This window comes from Baudoinia panamericana, assembly GCF_000338955.1.
Source record: "Baudoinia panamericana UAMH 10762 unplaced genomic scaffold BAUCOscaffold_2, whole genome shotgun sequence".
NCBI classification, from domain to species: Eukaryota; Fungi; Ascomycota; class Dothideomycetes; order Mycosphaerellales; family Teratosphaeriaceae; genus Baudoinia; species Baudoinia panamericana.
Window position 1 is genome coordinate 1,318,469 of NW_006911258.1, and position 19,371 is coordinate 1,337,839.

Genomic DNA, 19,371 nt, shown 5'->3' on the forward strand with positions numbered 1-19,371 from the left:
CACCTCACAATCAGTTTTACTTGACATCGTGTTGCTCGGCTGTTTGCCCTGATGACTTCGGCCCTTTCAGCACAAGAGTGTCGCCGTTGCCATTTTGCTGACGTTCATTGGTCAACTGCTTTGAACGTAAAAGGCCTAGTATTGGGGGCGATAAGCTTGCTGCATCAGAAGACCCCGCTCCCCTCCTTCGCATCCTGTGCTCTTTCGCACGGAACAGAAGGTCGCATACCATTGATAGCAGCTTGAACGTGAGAATTACTCGAGCGCCTCATCGTGGCACTGCCAAAGCTTCACATCAAGCTCCACCAAATCAGGAGCCAACGAAGCTGGAGCAAGCAAGGGCGAGCAAGGGAGCGAGGAAACCGCGACCGAGTAGCTTCCCACCGTGAGCTCTGCTAGAGCGTCAAGCTCGAACCCGATCGAGTGAGCAGTGAGCCGCCCGGACCTGCCCTACAGGTCGACGACATTACTCGAGCTCCTCACCACAGCTCCGCACGGTCACAGCTTCGCAGCTCTTGCGTGTCCCGGCGGCCGCGGGTGCTGTTTGTTTGCTGGATACATGTGCAGCTTGAGCAATGCCGCCGCCGCCATCATCTCGAGCTTCCAACTTGACCTCGACCTTCTCTGTCACCGACCTCAACAATGAGGTCGTTTGTCCGCTGCACAACCAGGATGGCTCGAGCTGTCGCAAGCGATGTCTTGGCGTGAGTCCTCAGTTCACCTCGTCGTCTTCATGTTCGATAGACAGTCGTCGTAATTAACCATGCCTCGTGTTTTAGGAGAAGCGCTTCCGCTCCATGCAGGAGCACATCCGCCGTGCGCATCCGGAATACTATATTCCGAAGCTCCCGGCTACCAAGGACAGCTTCGAACTCATGATCAACACCCCTCCCCACGAGCGTCCACCACAAGACACTCATGGCAATCCTGTCACGCTCCCACCCCCAGCCCCGTCGCAGCATACCGATCCGTCAGGTCAGCCTCCTGCCTTGTTCAACCTTGACGCAGGCGCAGGGCTGAGCTCCTTCGAAGGCTATCAGCCGCTCGGCTCGCATGACGGCGGTTACTACACCACCGGCGACGCCGAGGCTGCCGCAATCTTCAACAGTATGCAAGCCGCGCAGCGCTCGTCGGATGAGTATCGGCGTGGGTCGCTCATCCCCGCTGCGTCCGCGGCTGCTGCGCTGGCACAGCTGCATTACCACCGGCCTGACTCCGCAGGTTGGGGAGACACCGATGGCATGGGACAGGTGATTACGTTCCCTTCCATACAGTTGTCGCCGACTGTTACTGAAGCGGACTTTCTTCAGAACTTCTACGCCGACCAGAACAACGAGCTGAAGACCAATCACTTCGGAGTAGATCCTGCGTTGGAGGATGGTAACATTCTTGGCACAGACCAAGGCGGGTTGTCACATCATGATCCATTTCACAGTTTGCAGGACCACTCCGGCCTACTACCCAGCACTCTTGCAGGCTCGCCGCCAGGTCGGCCTTCGACGCTACCGCCTTTGCAGCGAAGTACGTCACGGCATCAGCCGAACAGACCAAGAAAGAGTAGCCTTAGCCAACAAGCACGGCTCGCTAAGCACGAGCGCAAGCGGTCGAAAGAGCTGAAGCGGCACAGTGGCGATAGGAAAGCCTTCTCTGCCGAGCCCAGCAGCGCCGCAGCCTTGTATGGCAAGAGGTGGGAGGATCTGATTGATGCTGCGACGAGCGCCACCGAAGAGGAGGGCTCGAGAGATCTAACACCGGTGAGCAATGTAGAAGCTGCATGAGCGCTGCACAGACTGACCATAGCAGATCCCCGCATCACCATATCAATCACCGCAAGCAGCCTCGCGCACTTCGCTACCTCCATTTGCACTCGGCTCCCAGTTCCAGTCTTTCCAAGCATCACCGCTGAACCGCGCACTCACGCCTCCACCGCCCGACCCAGGTCTGGCGGACCTTCAGCCTTTTGCATCGGTCGACTCTTCGCTCTCTTCCGCTGTATCCCATCACCATCACGCCTCTAGTGCCGACTCCACGGGGTCACAATTCCACATCATGAACCCGAACTCTATCACCACCGGTGACTCGAACACGACGTCGCCTTTGTACACTTCCGCCTCTCCCGTCCAGATATACTGCGCCGGCTGCCGGAGGCTCAGTGTTCTGAAAGAGAGCTACGCCTGCACCAATTGCATCTGCGGGCTGTGCGGCAACTGCGTGGAAGCGATCATCAACGGCCAGAGCCGGGGCAGAATGAGCATGTGTCCGCGGTGTAGCGGGATGGACAGCAACTTCAAGCCCTTCCAACTGGAGCTCCGATGAAATGCTGCGATGTGGGAAGGAGGAGGGCGCGCTGCAAGAAGAGGGTGCGTCTGACGAAGCGCGTGCGCTGTTTACGATTGCAACGATTTCTATTTGGGTTACTCCTCTGGTTAAGAAGACGGAGTACTAGCCGGGACGGCACGCTTTTAGAGGGCATCGCATGGCGTTGGAGGCTGCACATGTCGCTCACCAAGGCTGAAGAAGCCGAACGATGTTGCGTTGATTCTGTCTATGCGTGCCATCGTCACAGAAAGATGGCTCATCGAAGAGTTGCGATCAAAAGTCTTTCTGCGGTTTACCATCTTGCGAAGCTGCTTATTATGCGCTTCAGAAGCACGTCCCTCCTTATCTGCGCACGGACGCATTTTGATGTAGATACGACGGAGTCAGTGGGCTGCCGCAGTTTTCTCCACACGCGCAATAGAGATTGATTGAATACGTCAAGTGCATGCTTACTATCACATTTAATCGCTAGTGTCACTTCGTCTTGCTTTTTGAGCCTTTTCTTGCTCCTTCGAGTGGCCATGTTGCGAAGACAGAGCCTTAAATCCAAAGGGTGATTCGAAGAAGCGTGCCGTGCTGACGCCGCAGTCTCGAATAAACTCCCTCGTTTCCCTTGCGGACATCCCATCTAGCCTGCCGTTGTCGAGCTGAGCCAGTACGGGTTGAGGTACACTCTGCGACAGTGCTTCGAGGTAGTTGAGCATGCTTTCTTCAAAGGCCGCTATAGGATGCTGTGCGGCGACTGACTCAAGATGAGATGTCAGGTTTGGTGCACGGTGCTCACCCATGCTTGCGTCAATTTCGTTGCGATCAGTTGATGGCACTTCAACTTCCGGGCCACGAGGCGGAAACAGCTGACCGAGGTGAACTTGCTTGATTGCAGCCCATGGCTTGACTTCGATCTCATAGACAGGGTCGGTAAACATGTCATTGACTTCATCGATCCATGCTTCAGCGTCACCCTCCGTCGCCTTTGACTCGCTCGGCGCGCTCGAGTCGAGGTCTCTAAAGCCCCATGCATACGCCTCATCAATGGCGTCGGTGCCTTGAGCGCCAATGACAAGATATTGCTCGAGACAGGCTTGCAACATGAACGCAGCAGCGATCTGCATCCATACCTCCGTCACACTCACAGCCATCATGGCGAGCCTGGCAGCCGAGACCTGCATAAAGAGAGGCAGCAGGTCAAGCAACGCCACGCAATCGGCAGTGCCGTAGAATGCGTCCTCGTAGTGCTCGTCTTCGGCGGCGATGCCGAGCGAGTGGAGCACGTGTGCGCGGTTACGCTCGAGCTCGTCAAATTTGGAGAACGCGGCCGGATCATCGTACACGTTAGTATCGTTCGATACGGACGGAATGCGCTCAGGACTGCCAATCCAGGTGCGTGCACGGATCCCATTGCTTTGGCGGAGCTCATTGAGGCTTGGCCGAGAAGGCGTTGAAGGGTTGCGGATTAAGCGTTGAGTGAACAGCGTTGTAAGCTGGAGAAGTAGCAACCGGAAGCGGAGCTCGGCGTCAAGATTGACGGGTTTGTGTTGGGCTTCGAACAACTGGAAGAAGGCCTCTGTCATGGCCAGGTTGTGGGCAGGCGAGACACGAGCGTTCTCACGATCACCTCGCTGGCGTTCCGCTAAGCACGCTGTTATCGCTTGATACGCGAGATAGTCCAAGATCATGATGTCGACCTCTACCGCTGTAGTCCCATCGGCACACTTCGTACCTATAGTGGCGGACGCTTCGCCGCTGAGACGTGGCCGCTTGCTCAGTTTGCGCTCGTCCTTGATCTTTGGACGTCCGTTGACCTGATCCATGACCGTGGACTTCAAGTATATTTCCGAGTTTCGTTACACTAGGAGATCGAAAGAGCGGTGATTTTCCCTCCGCCTTCGTGAAGTAAGATTGATGTTTCTCGTCCTTTGGAGCTCAAGGCGGTATGAAGTAGCTCCTCTTCAGGAGGCGTTCTGCGGCACGCAACCCTCGCGACACATGCATCTTCCCCTCGTCCAGAACGGGTATGTCAGAGCTCGTGGCTGCGGGTACAGACTCTTATGCACTACAACCTAGATATCAAAGTGATGGTGAAAGCGAAGGAGAGAAAGCGGACCCTCGTCCACCGCATAGAGTGGCTGCAGGCGTGACGCGAACACCTCAGGCATCTACTCTTGCATCAACACAAAAGTTCAATGCTACCTCTCCAATCATGTTGCGCGTTTTGTAGGGCCATGCAAGCAATGAAGAATGTCCGATGCCGATGGCGTAGAGACGGCAACGACATCAGAAGCAGCCGCTGCGCAAGTGCCGCCCGACAAGGCCGGCGATGACAAGCATAGCAAGCCCGCCGATGGCGACATCGACCCTCTAGAGCAGTCTCGCGAGCTAACACCACCGCCACTACCACCACGACCACGAGTAGATGCTCAAGGCCGATCGCCCACTGCGAATGTAGGATCTTTTCGCCTATCCAAGCGCGCTTCCCGCCCTCAGTTGCTTTCACAAGCTACTACCGCTCTTTCGCTGGCTGACGTCCATACGCAACACCGTGTCGACTCAGCTAGTCTACATTCATGTCCAGTCAGCCGTGTTGCCTCCCGACGGCAAAGCGCCTCCCGTATAGGTCGGTTTCCGGGTAACAGCGACAGCGGTGGCGATGACTCTGCAAGCTTGAAGAGCTACGCGCCGACTCTCGACACTCGGACTGACGGCGAGAGCCTTATCGGCGAGGTCTTAGAGAGCGCGTCAACGCCGGCGTGGAAGGCTCTCAACGCCCAGATCGAGCGAGATAATCCATTCGAAGCCGTTACGCTGGAAGATGACCCTATCAGCATTCAGATACAGCATGAGTTCGAAGATGTGGCTGCAGGTAAGCAGGCCGGTACGGACGAACAGGACCTTCTTGAGCTGTGGAAAGCCAAGCTTAAGCACTTCTTCGTTCTCTCTGCTTCCGGCAAGCCCATCTATAGCCGGCACGGCGACGATCAGGTTATTAGCCACTACATCGGAGTTGCACAGACGCTCATCTCATTCTACCAAGGCGCCGATGACCCTTTGCGAGCATTCACAGCCGGTGACGCTCGTTTCGTGATGCTAGCGAAAGGTCCGCTCAATCTCATCGCAGTCAGTCGTTTAGGCGAGAGTGACGCACAACTGCGAACACAGCTTGAGTCGCTGTATATGCAGATTCTGTCAACTCTAACGCTGCCGAGCATGGAGAAGATGTTCTCTCAACGACCATCAACCGATCTGAGACGGCCGTTGCAAGGCACGGATATTCTTCTGGATGGCCTGGCGGACGGCTTCACACGTGGCTCGCCGTCGACGTTACTGTCCGCGCTTGAATGTCTGCGCCTTCGCAAAACGCACAGACGATCAGTCAATGACACCCTGCTAAAAGTACGGTCACCGCACCTTTTATACGGCCTCATCGTTGCTGCGGGTCGTCTGGTTAGCGTGGTCCGGCCCAAGAAGCACTCATTGCATCCAGGAGATTTGCACCTCATCTTCAACATGTTGTTTGAGGCCGGCAGTGTCAAAGCTGGCGGTGGCGAGAACTGGATTCCAATATGCTTGCCTGGCTTCAACAACACCGGCTACCTGTATATGTATGTCAGCTTCTTCTCTACTGCAGATGGCAGTGATCTTGCTCCTGCCAACGAACGGCCTGCTTCTGCCGGTGCCGATGACGAGCTGGCCATTGTGCTCATCAGCGCTGATAAGGAAGGATTCTTCGAACTGCGCAAGATGCGCAACGAGCTTATCCAGCAATTGACTAACAACGGGAGTATGACCGTGATCAAGACTGCCATCCGTAAAGGACACGCTTCGTGTTCGGATATCGTGCCTGGTACCGTCCTCCGCCACTTCCTCTACAAATCTCGTGGTAATGTGCAGTTCACCATGCCTTCCTTCGAGCCGCATTTTCACGGTTTGGTAGCAAAGCGGAGATTGATGTGCTTATATGGTGACTTGCACGAAAGCGTGCATTCACGAACTTCACACCTCAAAGTACAGCACGTTATCTCGCAAGACGCGACGGCATTAGCTTGGGAAACGCCACTATTCGAGCTATACTGCGTGGCCGGACGGCAGGCAACAAGGGCACAGCTAGCGCAAGGTGCTAACAGGGTCGTCCAGTGGATACGTAGGGAAGAGGAACGCGTGTTCATCATAGGAGGAGCAGTGTTCTGAGGTGTAACAGCAAACATCCTACGAATGTTCGATTGTTCGCCACCCAAACCATCATTACAACTAGACTGCTACCAGAGGAGGCGGGGACAAGGCGGGTGATTCGAGCGTGACTCACATCGTCTGCTAGGCGTGTCTACACAATCTACAGCTATCTCCCACCCATTGCGCTATGCAGGAGGTTGCCGCGCGAATAATCAGCCCTTTTCTTCCGCAGGTGGAGGCGTGCCGACCAGCCTCGAGCCGAAGCCTGGAAAGGCTCTACGTCTTTGTTCAATCTGCGGATCCTTGCATCAAGAACAGCTCTCCAGGACCGCTGCAGCACTCCGACAGCCCACAGGAGTCTTTCTCTTCCTTGGGCTACAGCAGCGCAAGCATGCGCCAGCCGCGTAGTGACCACGCGCCTGCGGAACGTCTCCCGAAACCGATGAAGTCGGAATGTGCGCTGAATGAGCACGACGGCGTCGTGCTGGCGGGCAAGCGGCATTAGACGAGAGGCCAACAACGCAAGGTTCGAGACAGTCCTTGTATGCGAGGGAACAGATGCGTCTGTCAATTGCTTGATGAACGCCGTACTGCAGCCAATACCCCTCAGCTGCATCTCAAGCCTCGAATGGGCCTTAGGGGGACAGCAAGCTGATAGGTCGCCGTCGGTAGAGGGTATGATGCTGCTGAATGCACTCAAGACTGCTTGGTACGCCTTAGCGTTTGCGAAAGAAGTGGTCAGGTTACTGATTTGGCATGCTGTACCCTTGCAGCATCTGGCCGCCCAGAGCTCGAGAAGCTTCTTCCGTTCGTCCACGGATCCGTACCCATGCGCAGGACCGGTGTCATCTTGGTGAAGACGTCTGGTGTGAGCGGCTAGCTGCTCCCAGTCAACGAGCTGTCTCAGCCCATACTCTGATACGATAGCCCACAGAAAGTTCAGCGTTCTCTCTCGGTGACCATCGACAATGTCGTCCGCCGAAACATCTACACCTGCTGCGGCCCCGCGCCCGTTCCGAGTTGCCAGAGCACTGAGCGCTACGTCGACGTTGTACGCCTTCTGCGCACGGCCCGGACATGGCATCTTAAGATGTTGGGAAAGCGATCTCGTCGGACATGAGTCATCATGAGCAGAGAACGTAGTGCCAAGGACTGACGCATCCGCCAGCGTAATGGTCACTTTATCCTCTGGTTGATCCATCTGTACACCCTGCGAAGTCTGATCCTGCTTAAACAAGAGCAGCTCAACAAGCCGCGTGAGGAGGATGCCATCCCGCAAGTCCACCGCGAGGTTCCTGATGCGATAGTCAACATCATCCAGCGGATCCTGCTCATGGTCCACAAAGTACTCAAGGTGTCGTAAAGGGCGCGTAATGTCTCCAATTGATGGGATCAGTAAACCAGAAAGGGCGTGTACGACTGCCGCAGAAGACTTGTAAGGGGAGTTACGCTTAAACAAGCGGCCACAGACGATGCCAGCCGCCTTCGCACGATCCAGTAGCCATATCATGAGCAAGCTCCGCTGTATCGTCCTTCTCCAGCATCTATCGCCCAGGTTTCCCGGGCTGTTGTGGTTCGTGTCAGGGGCAATATCCTGAATCGTGACGAAGAACGTCTCGAGGAAGCGTACAAGCGCACGTCTCTTCTTCGACTTGTCAATCACGCCTTCGATGGCCTCGAGGCTTCCCTCCACTTCGCAAGCCTGCAACGTTGATTGCCTGCCAACCACGACCTCCGCCGCGGCTTGAAGAGCGTCCTCGTTATAGCTATGCAGCCAGAAGTGGAGAAAGCGCTTCCGCAAGCCGATGTCCTGAACGAGATCCGGCGTCGACGGCATATCCTTGGGCCTGCTGAGCGCACCGCAAAGCAGCGAAGCTCGAAGCCGGCTGTGCAGCGCTGTCACGGTCGGTTGCTGATAGATATCGAGCATGCGCTCTCGCAACGAAGCCGCTATGCCTGACCCTGCTGTTGCATTTGCATCTCCACGCGTAAAGATCTCGTTGAGCAATTCCGTCATGGCGATCTCCTCGTGACTGAGCCAGCCATCGTCGTAGAGCTGGTGCTCCGAAACGTTCTCTGAAAGCACAGGATACTGAAGCAAGTGGCGAGGTGGAAAGTTCTCCTCCATGACCCTATTTCGCGGTTTCGGTCCAGCCTTGCTGCTCGCGCGTTTACCGGTCAGTCTCTGAGAGAATACGCGTACCGGCCTGTTCGGCTTCTGAGCGACCACCACCGGCGACTCTGGTCGTATCGTCAGGCTTCCGGGTCCAGATGCAGGTGCTCTACATGTGTTCGGCTGTTGGTGGGCGCTGTTCTTGTGGAGTACAGACACAGACTTGCGGACTGTAAACGCCTGCCGCGCTTGGGATGCCGCTGTTGCTTCGTGTAGCTTGGTGCGGGCGTTGGCTGTCTTCAGAGATTCTATTTCCACGGTTGGCACCTTCATAACCTTCTTTTCCGTTAATACCACCGCTAGGCGGGCGTCCGGAGGTGCGTTCTCTTTACCACCATTCTTACCTGCAATATGAATTGCAGGTCTATTCTGCGTGATCGATATTTGTTGCAACGGCCTCTTCTTCGGGGCGACTGCGAGAGACTGCCGAGAAGTCTTCAACACATTTGCCTCTGCAACTGGCTGCCTCTCGTCAGGTCGTGGCATACAGGTAGCATAGGAAGGGACATGAAAGGTATCGTTCAGCCTAGCCGTAGTATCCGCGCCGGGATGGATGGTATGAATAGTGGTGTCGTCGGACGGCACGAAGATGGTTCGACGTCGAGCGTCCCTTGGTGGACTTTCTTGACCACGGCCTTCTCGTCCTCGTGGACAGTTGTTGCCACGCTGTGTACCGAAGAGAGGTGACGGCCGCGGTCGGCTATGGCCCGTCACGTGGCAAGGACGTTCCTTCGCTTCCTTATCCTCATCTTCTGCTTCGTGTTTGCCGACACCGTGAACGGCATGTGCGGGCAGCCTCTGTGCAGGCCTCGCCAGGAGAACATTCCGAGCAGACTGCGCTTGCCCATTTAGCTGAAGCTCCTGGCACTCAATAACATCTTCGAAGATCCTAATGTTGGCCAGCTGTCCTGCCCTTTTGCCAGCTATTCGTGGCCGCTTTGGTGGTGCACTAATATGGTCATTCTGTACCGCTCTGGTGTACTCTATCTCGGTCGTGCATGTGTCGTCGTCCGTGGTCGCCACAAAGGAACGACGTTGAGTTATCCGTGGGCCGGGTGCAGGACATGGCGTTGGGAACGACGGCTCCAACATACTGCACCTATCTCAACTCACATTGCATACCATTCCTACGGAGCGAAGATATGTGGTCGCTTACAGTTTTGACACTCTGCATGCGCTTGTGCACGTGGATGTGGCCATTTTGATGCACCTTTCGTTGGCACAGCAACGGAACTCGCGCCTTAACTGGGACCTGCAGAGACATCCCTTTCCGTCATCGTACAGAAACCCCAGGTGTCGCCTGCAGCCTGTCGTGTTCCGTCGTGCATCAATTTGTCACATTTATGTAGCACAATAATACGGAACTGTAAAGGTTTGCGCCTTTCTTCACGTCCTGTACTCTGTCATGCTTCTTCCACCGACCCTCCCGCTCTGTCCAACGTTGCCGGTGCTCTTGTGCCAGGGCGCGCAATTGCCTGCTCACCATGTCACTGACTGTCGAGAAATTGAACGATGACACGACATTCTTGCTGGCCTTTGCGCCGGCTTTTGCACCTAAGAAAGGCAACATTGTTCGCAAGTTCCCGGGCGCATATACAATATTGCTAGATCGTTAGTGTACTCTGCACAAGCTGATGACTCTAATATGCTTGCTCACTTTCACCAGCATGGCTCTCCGGCCAGTCGTCGATCTTGCATCCAACATTTCAAGTGTCTAGGCACACCTCGAAGGTCGCCGTCAAATCATTGGCAGACTTGCGGGAGCTACCAGATGTAATCATCATAAGTCAAGATAAGCCTGATCACTGCCATCGTAAGACGTTATGTTCTCTGCCAAAAAACACTCGGACACAGATCCTTGCGACGCCAGCTGCGGCAAAGAAGATCGAAAGTTGGAGACATTTCGAGCCAGGCGTTGTTCGCATCATACGACCATACTGCCCGGAAAAGCCAGATGCGCTGTTCAAGATTCCGCTGGCGCCGTACACTCATACAAGCTCTGCTGGTGAAATAACGATTGCGAATGTGCCTACAAGGCGGGACATAACCGGCTTGCACAATGCTATTGGTATCACCTACCGACCACCGGGGTCTTTGCTGACTTCACACGATGGAGATTGTGTTGATCTTACCAGCATCGTGCCGACGAAACAGAAGCCACACACGGTGCGAAAGGCTCGCTCTACGAAGACGCTGAACAATGTACCAGCCTCAGTGTCTGCACCGATGTTCGGTATAGATCGCTCGAACAGTATGACAGACATCCCGCGCCTACCGAGTCCGGCTCTGTCGCGGATCGACTCGCAGCTTGGGGCCAATACGCGCAACCACAAGGAGAAGACAATCTCCGCCATCTATACACCACATGGTCTGTCCTTCTCCGCACTAGCTCCATACCTGCAAAGTCACCTCGACCAGTTAAGTGCATTGCCGGTCACTGCACTGTTCCACTGCGTCAATTCGGAGCGGAATCCATGGTTTATGGGTGGTTTGGTTGCCAGAGGTGCGCCCGGCGGAACCGACGTCGCCGTGAGAACTCGAGCGCGGTATTGGATCAGTGCACATGACGAGGCGAAAGAAAATCGAGGTGTTTCCGTCAGATGGATCAAGGGCACACGGTACTCTCCGGAGGAAGTGGTCAGCATGCTCGTGGACAAAGCTGCAAAAGCGGCAACGGCTGAGCAGAGGGTTCCAGAGGTCAAGTTCCTAGCAGTCGGCGAAACCATGCGGATCGAAGGATGAAGTACTGCAGCGCACACACAAAGCATATCGCACTCGATCGACGCCACCGCGCGACACGCAATTACATCTTGACCGAACAGGACAGACAGCACTGCCCTCGTTGGCTTCGCTGTCGCGCGCCCCGTCACATCTCGGCCTGGCGTGCCGGCTGGCCACGACTTGCCTTAGAGCTACGAGTCGTGTGGCGTTGTGTTACAGCTGCTGGAAGGCGGTAGACATAGTACAGGTCTGGAAGAAGAGACAGCCTTCCTAGGAGGGCTAATCCTTGAATCTTCAAGGCTCGACACATCGAGTGAGTCAACTCAGCCAAATATGCGACGCCAGTAACGCAATCGCTAGTAAAGTTCTGCTTGGATCGAAAATGGTAACACAGCCAGGAGTGCCATACATGTACATAGAGGGCGCTCGTAAGCACATTCAGTAGGAGCGGAAGGTACCGGCCCAATGATACGCGCATCTCGATCAGGTCTGGGGCTGTTCCGTCTCCAGCACCTGAAGCGTCCAATTACACTGTTCGTCCGTTACAGCGCCAACACGTAGCATTAGGGACAAGACTAGGTCAACGGAAGCTGGTAGATCAGCACCCTGCATATTGCCGTCCGCTTAAATCTCCTGGCCATTAGTCGATGTTCTTCCGGAGGTAGTAACGTTCAGGCAGCGGTGAGTAGGCCAAAGGCGTTCGTTCAGACACACTACACGAGTTTACTTCACAATATCAATCCTGAGCGGAGACATTTCCCCTCAGCCGTTTTACTATGGCGGCTGAGCTTCCGCAAGAGACAGGTAATCTTTTTGTCCTTCCTCGCCCAGATGACGTCGAGACTGCCCGATCGAAGCTCCTGTCCAATCTTCCGTCGGCTGGCTTGGGTACAGGGACTGCCAACAGGCATCTTCGCGACGATGTTGTTCCAGGACTCAATAAACCCTCACAGTCGTCTACCTTTTACGGCTTTGTGACTGGTGGCGTAACACCGACGGCAGCCTTCGCTGATAATGTCGTGACCGAGATGGATCAGAATGTTCAGGTGCATCTGCCCAAAGAGACCATCTGCACCGTCGTCGAAGACCGCGCAACGTCCATGCTCTGCGAGCTACTGGACTTCCATCCGGCAGATTGGCCTCACCGAACATTCACCACCGGAGCCACTGCCAGTAACGTTGTAGGGCTGGCTTTGGGTCGACAGTTCGTGATACACGAAGCGCAGCAGCGAGCCCAGATCGAGCATCTTTCAACTGTCGCCGATGCTGGACTGTTCAGTGCAATGAAGGCTGCAAGTCTTAAGTCCATTCAGATCCTGACCACCGTGCCGCATTCGTCGCTTCGAAAAGCAGCTTCAATCGTGGGTCTCGGGAGGAGTAGCGTCGTTGATATCAGTCGAAAGGACAAGCTACATCAATTCGACCTCTCGGCGCTTGCCTGGCATTTGAAGCAGGATTGTACAGCATCAATCGTGGTTATCTCCTGCGCAGAGGTTAATACGGGATTGTTTGCCACTCATGGAGACGATATGCGTAAAATTCGTGAGCTGTGCGATCAGTATGGGGCTTGGTTGCATGTCGACGCCGCGTTCGGTCTACTAGCCAGGGTTTTGCCAGAGAGCGAAGAGTTTAGAGAAGTGAAGGATGGCGTGGCAGGACTAGAACTTGCTGACTCCATAGCTGGCGATGCGCACAAATTGCTCAATGTGGTAAGTCTACAGATCAATCGTACTTTCTAACGGAGCCCTGACTTCCAGCGAACGTTAGCCGTATGACTGTGGCATTATGCTCTCGAAGCGCCTTGACCTCGCAATCGAGGTATTTCAGAACCCCAACGCGGCATACCTCAATACTGCCTCGTCAGAAACGACGGCGTCTACGGATCGTGCCATTCCATCACCGCTGAACATTGGAATTGAGAATTCGCGACGTTTCCGAGCCCTACCCGTATACGCCACACTCGCCGCGTACGGTAGACAAGGACACAGGGATATGATGGAACGGCAGATACGCCTCGCGAGAGCAATCGCGGCGGCGATCGTGGCCAGGCCCAAATACTTCGAGCTGCTCCCGATGGGCGAGGACAGCGAGATATGCCGCAGGCTGCAAAACATCTACATCATCGTGCTGTTTCGGGCGAAAGGTGACAAGCTCAGCACAGAGCTCGTGAAACGCATCAACTCCTCCCGAAGGATCTACATCAGCGGAACAACGTGGCAAGGGAAGCCAGCGGCAAGATTTGCTGTGGCGAGTTGGCGGGTTGACGTCGAACGAGACTTGTCGCTCGTGATCCAGGTGCTTGACGAAGTTGCAGCATCGAGCACTGACTGACAGGCATGCGAAGGACGAATAATGCTCGCCACAAAAGTTCGTAAGATAGAAGGCGAGTCATGAGCCCATGTCGTCGCGAAGGTAGGTCCACCCAAAGCCCGAAACGCCTTGCACTGCGTAAAGTCATTGCATGCCTGCGCGTTACACTAAACATTATGCGCTTGTTTCCGGAGATTCGCCCTCAGCTACGACAGCAACTCCAAGCCCTCTGTCCGGACTCGATCGTACAAGCTGCTCCTGCCTCCTGGCACGCATGAAGTCGGAGACTGCCCGAATCAAGATAAACCAACCAACAATCATCAAGACGTACGCCAACCAGTCGCTCGTCGATAGCCCAGCAGCTGCATCGACCGGCGAGCCGGGACCTCCGGTTGCGACCTGGTTGGAAGCAAAGTCATGCGCATTTGGATCGTCTGGCACGCCGTCCACCGGCGCTGACGGCATGCCGGGGTCTGCGCCACGTGAAGCCGCATAGCGCATCTGAAAGCCGTACTGTACGAGCGTGATGCCCAGGCCCGCCCGAGAGCCATGCTTGGCAGCATGCGTGGTGTGAAGAAGGTAGGTAAGTAAGAACCCGATGAGCTGGAAGGACATGGAGATCAGAGCGTTCCAGACGAAGGAGAAGAGGCTGCCCACAAGCAGACCGTCTACGAAGACATCGTCCGGATTGCCGGTCGAGGCGTACGGTGACAGCACGGTCGTTTCCCAGTAGGGTGGCGTTGCGTCTGCGGCTGCTTGTTCGTAGGTCGGCGGTTTCTCCTCCAAATCGTCACCGGCGCGAGGCTTTGCGTTCAGATTTGCCCACACGCCGTCGTTACTGCCACCGCCCACAACCCTACCGCTAGGTGCTGTGGGCTGGAAGACTGGTATCTCCGTGACCCGCCGCGCTCCCACTGCTGGTCTCTGCTGCGCCTCATCTGTAGTCGGAGTCTCGGCGTTAGGTGATTGCGGTCCAGATATTAATCTTCGCTGGTCATGGGGATTGTGCTCGTCGTCCTCGTCATCTGAAGGCGCATCGAAAGCCTCGTTGAGATTCCGCTGCTCTTCGCTTTGGTGTGCGTCATCATATGAAGGCCGGCCGGAGCTGGCACGCGAGCGGAAGGAAGGTGGCGGCGAGTTCGGGACATCGTTGTTTATATTAGGCGCAATCGCATGTTCGTCGACATCGTCTGCTGCTACCTGTACACGCATACTGTCAGTTTGCGACGTTGTTATGGGTGCCGAGGCTCTGCGATAAGGAGGCGAAAGGGCAGTCGACTGCTTACCCGCTCGTAACGCTGACCACTCATCGCTCCAATAGACTGTTTGCTGAAGTTTGCCAGTCAATGACAGCAGTGGAGGAGGTGTGTATCGCGGCGGGCGGAATATGAGGACGACGAATACGTAGGTGGTGGAAATGGAGAGAGGTAGATGGATCTGAGTTGTGTCAGCATGCGCGCGCTTCAGGTCGGCTTCAGGACAAGCCGGCCGTTGTGGCCTTCGCTGCGCCACTCGCTCTGTTTCGCTTTGTTTCTGCCACTCCCGCAATATCTCATTCATTGGAGCAGTCACTATCATGACATGACCGCTCCATATCCAAGGTCATGAGTGGGATTACCGTGCTGGGCTGGGCTGTAATCAAGAAACATGGACGATGACGATGATGAAGTGCCTACGCTATCATCAGACACTCTGGCCACGCTAAATGCGTTCCTCGCGGAGAAGGACACCAAGACCAAGCAGTTCGAGGAGCTGAAAGCGAAAGCGGAGACCGACTTTCAACATGCAAGTGGTCACCTCTCCATGGACATGTTCAGCGAGGACTGGCAGACTTCACAGTTCTGGTATACCGACGCCACGGCTCGCCTGTTAGCTGAGCAGCTTCTTGCGGAGGCAGACGGTCATAGTTGCATTGCAGTTGTATCTGCGCCCAGTGTATACGTTGCCCTACGGAATCTCTTGAACGCGAAAGATGCCGCCGAAAAGCCAACGATCAAATTGTTGGAGTACGACAGACGCTTCGAAGTCTTCGGGTCTGACTTTGTGTATTACGACTTCCAACGTCCGCTTTCTCCGCCTCCGGAGTTGAAAGGCAAGTTCGACCGCATCATCTGCGATCCGCCATTCTTGTCCGAAGAATGCCAGACGAAGACAGCGTTAACCGTCCGCTTCCTCGCGAGTAGCTGGGATGGCGGTAAGGGCGGGCTGCGCTTCATGTCTTGTACGGGTGAGCGGATGGCCGAATTGATCTCTAAGCTATATGACAAGCTTGGTGTCAGGATGACCACCTTTGAGCCGGAACATAGCAAGGGCTTATCGAACGAATTTCGGTGCTACGCAAACTTTGAATGCGAAGAGTGGCACTTGCGATGAAAAGTATGATGTTCATGACACTTGTGGCCACTGACGATTCGAGGTTATGCGGTTCGAGACCGAGAGTGTGTGGACCCAGTCGCTACATGTCGCCGAAGACGAAGATTACGCCGCTGAAAAGCTCGACCGCCACAGACACCGTCAAGGCGGATACCAAACTCCGTCGCAGCTGTCCAGTATACTCAACATGTATGTCATTCTGCATGCTCCGAGGAACAAAGACAGCCGTGGCAAAGAGGAAAATGTGCTACGCTCTCTGCGACGTTCGAGCTTGCCACAGACCCTTCTGCGTCTCCTCTATCCGTTTCTGCTGCTCCTTGATTTGTGCGTCACTCTGGCCTTTACCATGCCCTCTCGGGTCCAACACAAAGGAGTCGACCTTATCGGCACTACCGTTTGTGCCGTCAGCGTCGGTCATCTCCACGTCTTGCGACATCTGGCCATTGGCATGCACATCATCCTCCGAAGCCGGTTGCTGCTCCTTCGGCGCCATCTTCTTCGGCTGCTTCGACATAATGCCGTCCATCATCCCTAACCCACCGGCGCGGAGCTGGTTGATGGCGCGCACCGTGTCAATGGCTTTGTGCAGCGTCCGCCGTGCGTTGAAGTTCTTCTTCACTGTCGGCAACAGATCCTCCTCACCGCGGCCAGACTGCGGACCCGCGATCCACTCATGCATCAACGCCTCGTGCGCCGTGATCCTCTGCGTCGGCTCGATCGTCAAGCAACGCTTGATGAACTGCCGCGCCGTCAAGCTTACGCCTCTCCAGTACTCGATAGGCGTGAAGCTGTAATCTGCGACAAGAATTGCTTGCATCTCTTCCAAATTGCTATCCCGGTCGAACGGCGTGTATCCGCAAAGCAAGAAATATGTGATAACACCTATCGCCCACACATCCACAGGCTTGCCGTGTCCAGACTTCTTGAAGATCTCGGGCGCCATGTACCCTGGCGTTCCACATGTGGTCGTCAGTACGTGGAACTGCTCTTCATCCATGATCCGGCTCAACCCAAAATCCGCAATCAACAGGTCGGCGTTATCTTCCGGCGTACGAAAGAGTAAGTTCTCGGGCTTGAGATCGCGATGGACGATGCCATGGTCGTGAAGATAGGCGACAGCGGACAAAGTAGCGCGGATCAGGTCGGCAGCATCTGATTCGTAGTAGGAGCCTTTTCGGCAGATACGGTCAAACAGTTCGCCGCCGAGGGCGAGGTCGGTGACAAGGTAGACTGTGCGGCACTGTAAGCCTCAGCCGACCCATCGCACGTTTTTAGTAGCTGCCGTACGGTTGTTCATCGTTTCGAAGTAGTCCACAAGCGTGAGAATGTTTTGGTGGCCCATTGAGACCCGCTTCAACACCGCAATCTCATTCCGCACCATATGCTCTCGCCCAGCCATCAGCCGCTTGTTGATGACCTTGGCCGCATAGTAGCGACCGGTATCAATGTGCACGCATTCCTTCACCACGCTGTATGAGCCCGCGCCTAACGTCTTGCCGGTCTTGTAACGACAGGGCTGGTAGGAGGGTCAGCTTCGTGTCAAACAACGCGGAGGGTTCTGCACATTGCTGCATGTGCTTACTTGAACTTGCGTCTGTGGGTGGGGGGCAGCCATGGTGGGTTTCCACATGCGATGTCGAGGCGCAAAGATAGCTGCAAAGGAGGGTGATCACACGAATACCTTTGAGTGATATAACTGAGTGAACATGCTTCAGCAAGAGAATGGTTTAGGATCGCATGTCGAAGGAACAAGGCTACCTCAGGTAAGGTCCTCGATCAGCCTTGCCCGCAGTGGGGTTAGCCCGCAACAGGCACATGCTGGTTCTGAACCATACGAAGAAGCGTTGCGGAAACATAGACACGAGCAAGCGGAAAGTGACCGTTGACCAAATGGGTCGCGCTCGAACGTCCGGATCCTCGCACAGCAGGATGTTCAGCCTGTCACGGTTATCAGGCGTATGCACTGTAGAAGAGGCAGGACCTTGGACAGCAGCTCAAGCCATTGAAGTATGAGATACATGCCCACCCAGATGCACCTCAAATGTCCTTGGCATCATGATACGCAAACACGACACACTTTAGCAGTTTGATCACGGAAGGCAGCTATCCATTGCATGCTGCATACTAGTCGTGTTGAAATGAGCGTTATCTAGTATCACTATGCTTCCTGGTTTAAACGGACCATTTACTGTTTCTCTGCTCTTCGCGCGCCTCTCAGCTGTCGAAACGGACCGTGTCCACCCTAAGCCATCAACTTCGCACCAGCCGGAGCACACTCAGCCCTGCGCTCCTCGAACACCTTCAAAGCTTCTTCAGCAGCTTTGACACCGCTCAACGCCATGGCGCCGAAGGTCGGTCCCATGCGGTTGGCGCCGTCGACTTCAGAGAGCTCCATGCCGCCGATGATGAGGCCTGGAACAATTTCACGCGTGCCTTTGACGATGGCATCTTCGGCAGTATTCATGTCGAGACCGCGCATGCCGCCGAGAGCGGAGAGGGCGTTCATGGAGACGAGTCGTTTGGCGGAGAAGGCGCCGAAGGGACCTATGATGGATGTATTAGCGGACTTTGTAAGGACGGAAGGTTGGTGTAACTCACCGTCGTGACCAGTAGTGGAGATGATGACTGGAGCATTGATGGTATTCGGGTCCATGCCTGTTAATGGTCAGTCCAGGTATCAAAATGATTTGTACCTCCCAGTTCACTTACAAGACTGATCATCGTGATGCATGCTAACCAGCGTCCAGTTTGTGACCACTCCCGCAATGCGGATGCCGCCCTTGCCGTCCTTGCGAGTGATGAGGTCCTCAACAGCCGTGGCGTTGAAGAGCTTAACATTCGGGAACTGCAAGACCTTCGACAAGACAGTGCTGGTGAAGAGCGCAGCGTGCTTGACAACGACGAAGCTTGATTCTGGGCCCTCATCTTCGTACGGCACGCCGATTTCGCGCAAGAAAGCGTCGGCCGGCTTGCGCATGACCATAGCGCTGAAAAGCTGACCACCGAGCCAAGCACCGCCACCGGGGGCGACGCCGGCCTCAATGATGGCAATCTTCAGGTCAGGACGAGCCTTACCGAGGACATAAGCACTGGAAAGCCCGCAGCTGCCAGCGCCAACGATGACAATGTCACTCTCGGTGTACTTGTCCAGATCTGCGAAGTAGCGTCTGGTCATGGCACGTGAGACCTGGCTTTCGCGGATGGGAGCGAACTGGAAGTCGCTCCAATTGCCGGCCATGGCCTCGATCGTCTCCGGCTTGGTGGCTCCGCCGACGGGGATGCTCGTGGTATGCGGCATAGTAGCAATT

At 55.3% G+C, this 19,371-nt stretch overlaps 10 protein-coding genes across 10 annotated transcripts; 5 read left to right on the forward strand and 5 right to left on the reverse strand.

Moving 5' to 3' along the window:
- Positions 1-404: 404 nt before the first annotated feature.
- On the forward strand, positions 405-2,548 carry BAUCODRAFT_361136 (uncharacterized protein). Its single transcript, XM_007674331.1, has 4 exons — positions 405-704; positions 780-1,250; positions 1,311-1,754; positions 1,804-2,548. The coding sequence occupies exons 1-4, from the start codon at positions 576-578 to the stop codon at positions 2,314-2,316; spliced, it is 1,557 nt and encodes a 518-aa protein (XP_007672521.1). The 5' UTR covers positions 405-575; the 3' UTR covers positions 2,317-2,548.
- On the reverse strand, positions 2,472-4,467 carry BAUCODRAFT_361042 (uncharacterized protein). The gene has a single exon (XM_007674332.1). It carries the CDS (start codon positions 4,128-4,130, stop codon positions 2,781-2,783), a length of 1,350 nt encoding a protein of 449 aa, XP_007672522.1. The 5' UTR covers positions 4,131-4,467; the 3' UTR covers positions 2,472-2,780.
- Positions 4,468-5,148: 681 nt separating this feature from the next.
- Positions 5,149-6,504, forward strand: BAUCODRAFT_62876 (uncharacterized protein; the record flags this gene model as incomplete). The annotated part of the gene is made up of 1 exon (XM_007674333.1): positions 5,149-6,504. A coding segment is annotated over one exon (1,356 nt), but the record flags the coding sequence as incomplete, so codon positions are not given.
- A 653-nt stretch (positions 6,505-7,157) lies between these two features.
- BAUCODRAFT_30467 (uncharacterized protein) lies at positions 7,158-9,804 on the reverse strand. The gene is made up of 2 exons (XM_007674334.1): positions 7,260-9,804; positions 7,158-7,195 (listed from the first exon to the last, which is right to left on the reverse strand). Exons 1-2 carry the CDS (start codon positions 9,749-9,751, stop codon positions 7,183-7,185), a joined length of 2,505 nt encoding a protein of 834 aa, XP_007672524.1. The 5' UTR covers positions 9,752-9,804; the 3' UTR covers positions 7,158-7,182.
- A 333-nt stretch (positions 9,805-10,137) lies between these two features.
- BAUCODRAFT_63319 (uncharacterized protein) lies at positions 10,138-11,401 on the forward strand (the record flags this gene model as incomplete). Its single annotated transcript, XM_007674335.1, has 3 exons — positions 10,138-10,270; positions 10,326-10,780; positions 10,997-11,401. Coding segments are annotated over 3 exons (993 nt in total), but the record flags the coding sequence as incomplete, so codon positions are not given.
- A 433-nt stretch (positions 11,402-11,834) lies between these two features.
- BAUCODRAFT_361701 (uncharacterized protein) lies at positions 11,835-13,788 on the forward strand. The gene is made up of 2 exons (XM_007674336.1): positions 11,835-13,089; positions 13,148-13,788. The coding sequence occupies exons 1-2, from the start codon at positions 12,157-12,159 to the stop codon at positions 13,709-13,711; spliced, it is 1,497 nt and encodes a 498-aa protein (XP_007672526.1). The 5' UTR covers positions 11,835-12,156; the 3' UTR covers positions 13,712-13,788.
- A 76-nt stretch (positions 13,789-13,864) lies between these two features.
- On the reverse strand, positions 13,865-14,902 carry BAUCODRAFT_145352 (uncharacterized protein; the record flags this gene model as incomplete). The annotated part of the gene is made up of 1 exon (XM_007674337.1): positions 13,865-14,902. The coding sequence occupies one exon, from the start codon at positions 14,900-14,902 to the stop codon at positions 13,865-13,867; it is 1,038 nt and encodes a 345-aa protein (XP_007672527.1).
- Positions 14,903-15,337: 435 nt separating this feature from the next.
- On the forward strand, positions 15,338-16,063 carry BAUCODRAFT_21701 (uncharacterized protein; the record flags this gene model as incomplete). The annotated part of the gene is made up of 1 exon (XM_007674338.1): positions 15,338-16,063. One exon carries the CDS (start codon positions 15,338-15,340, stop codon positions 16,061-16,063), a length of 726 nt encoding a protein of 241 aa, XP_007672528.1.
- A 247-nt stretch (positions 16,064-16,310) lies between these two features.
- BAUCODRAFT_145354 (uncharacterized protein) lies at positions 16,311-17,678 on the reverse strand (the record flags this gene model as incomplete). The annotated part of the gene is made up of 3 exons (XM_007674339.1): positions 16,311-17,293; positions 17,351-17,579; positions 17,646-17,678. The coding sequence occupies 3 exons, from the start codon at positions 17,676-17,678 to the stop codon at positions 16,311-16,313; spliced, it is 1,245 nt and encodes a 414-aa protein (XP_007672529.1).
- Positions 17,679-18,305: 627 nt separating this feature from the next.
- BAUCODRAFT_62660 (uncharacterized protein) lies at positions 18,306-19,361 on the reverse strand (the record flags this gene model as incomplete). Its single annotated transcript, XM_007674340.1, has 3 exons — positions 18,306-18,607; positions 18,662-18,718; positions 18,773-19,361. The coding sequence occupies 3 exons, from the start codon at positions 19,359-19,361 to the stop codon at positions 18,306-18,308; spliced, it is 948 nt and encodes a 315-aa protein (XP_007672530.1).
- Positions 19,362-19,371: the final 10 nt, after the last annotated feature.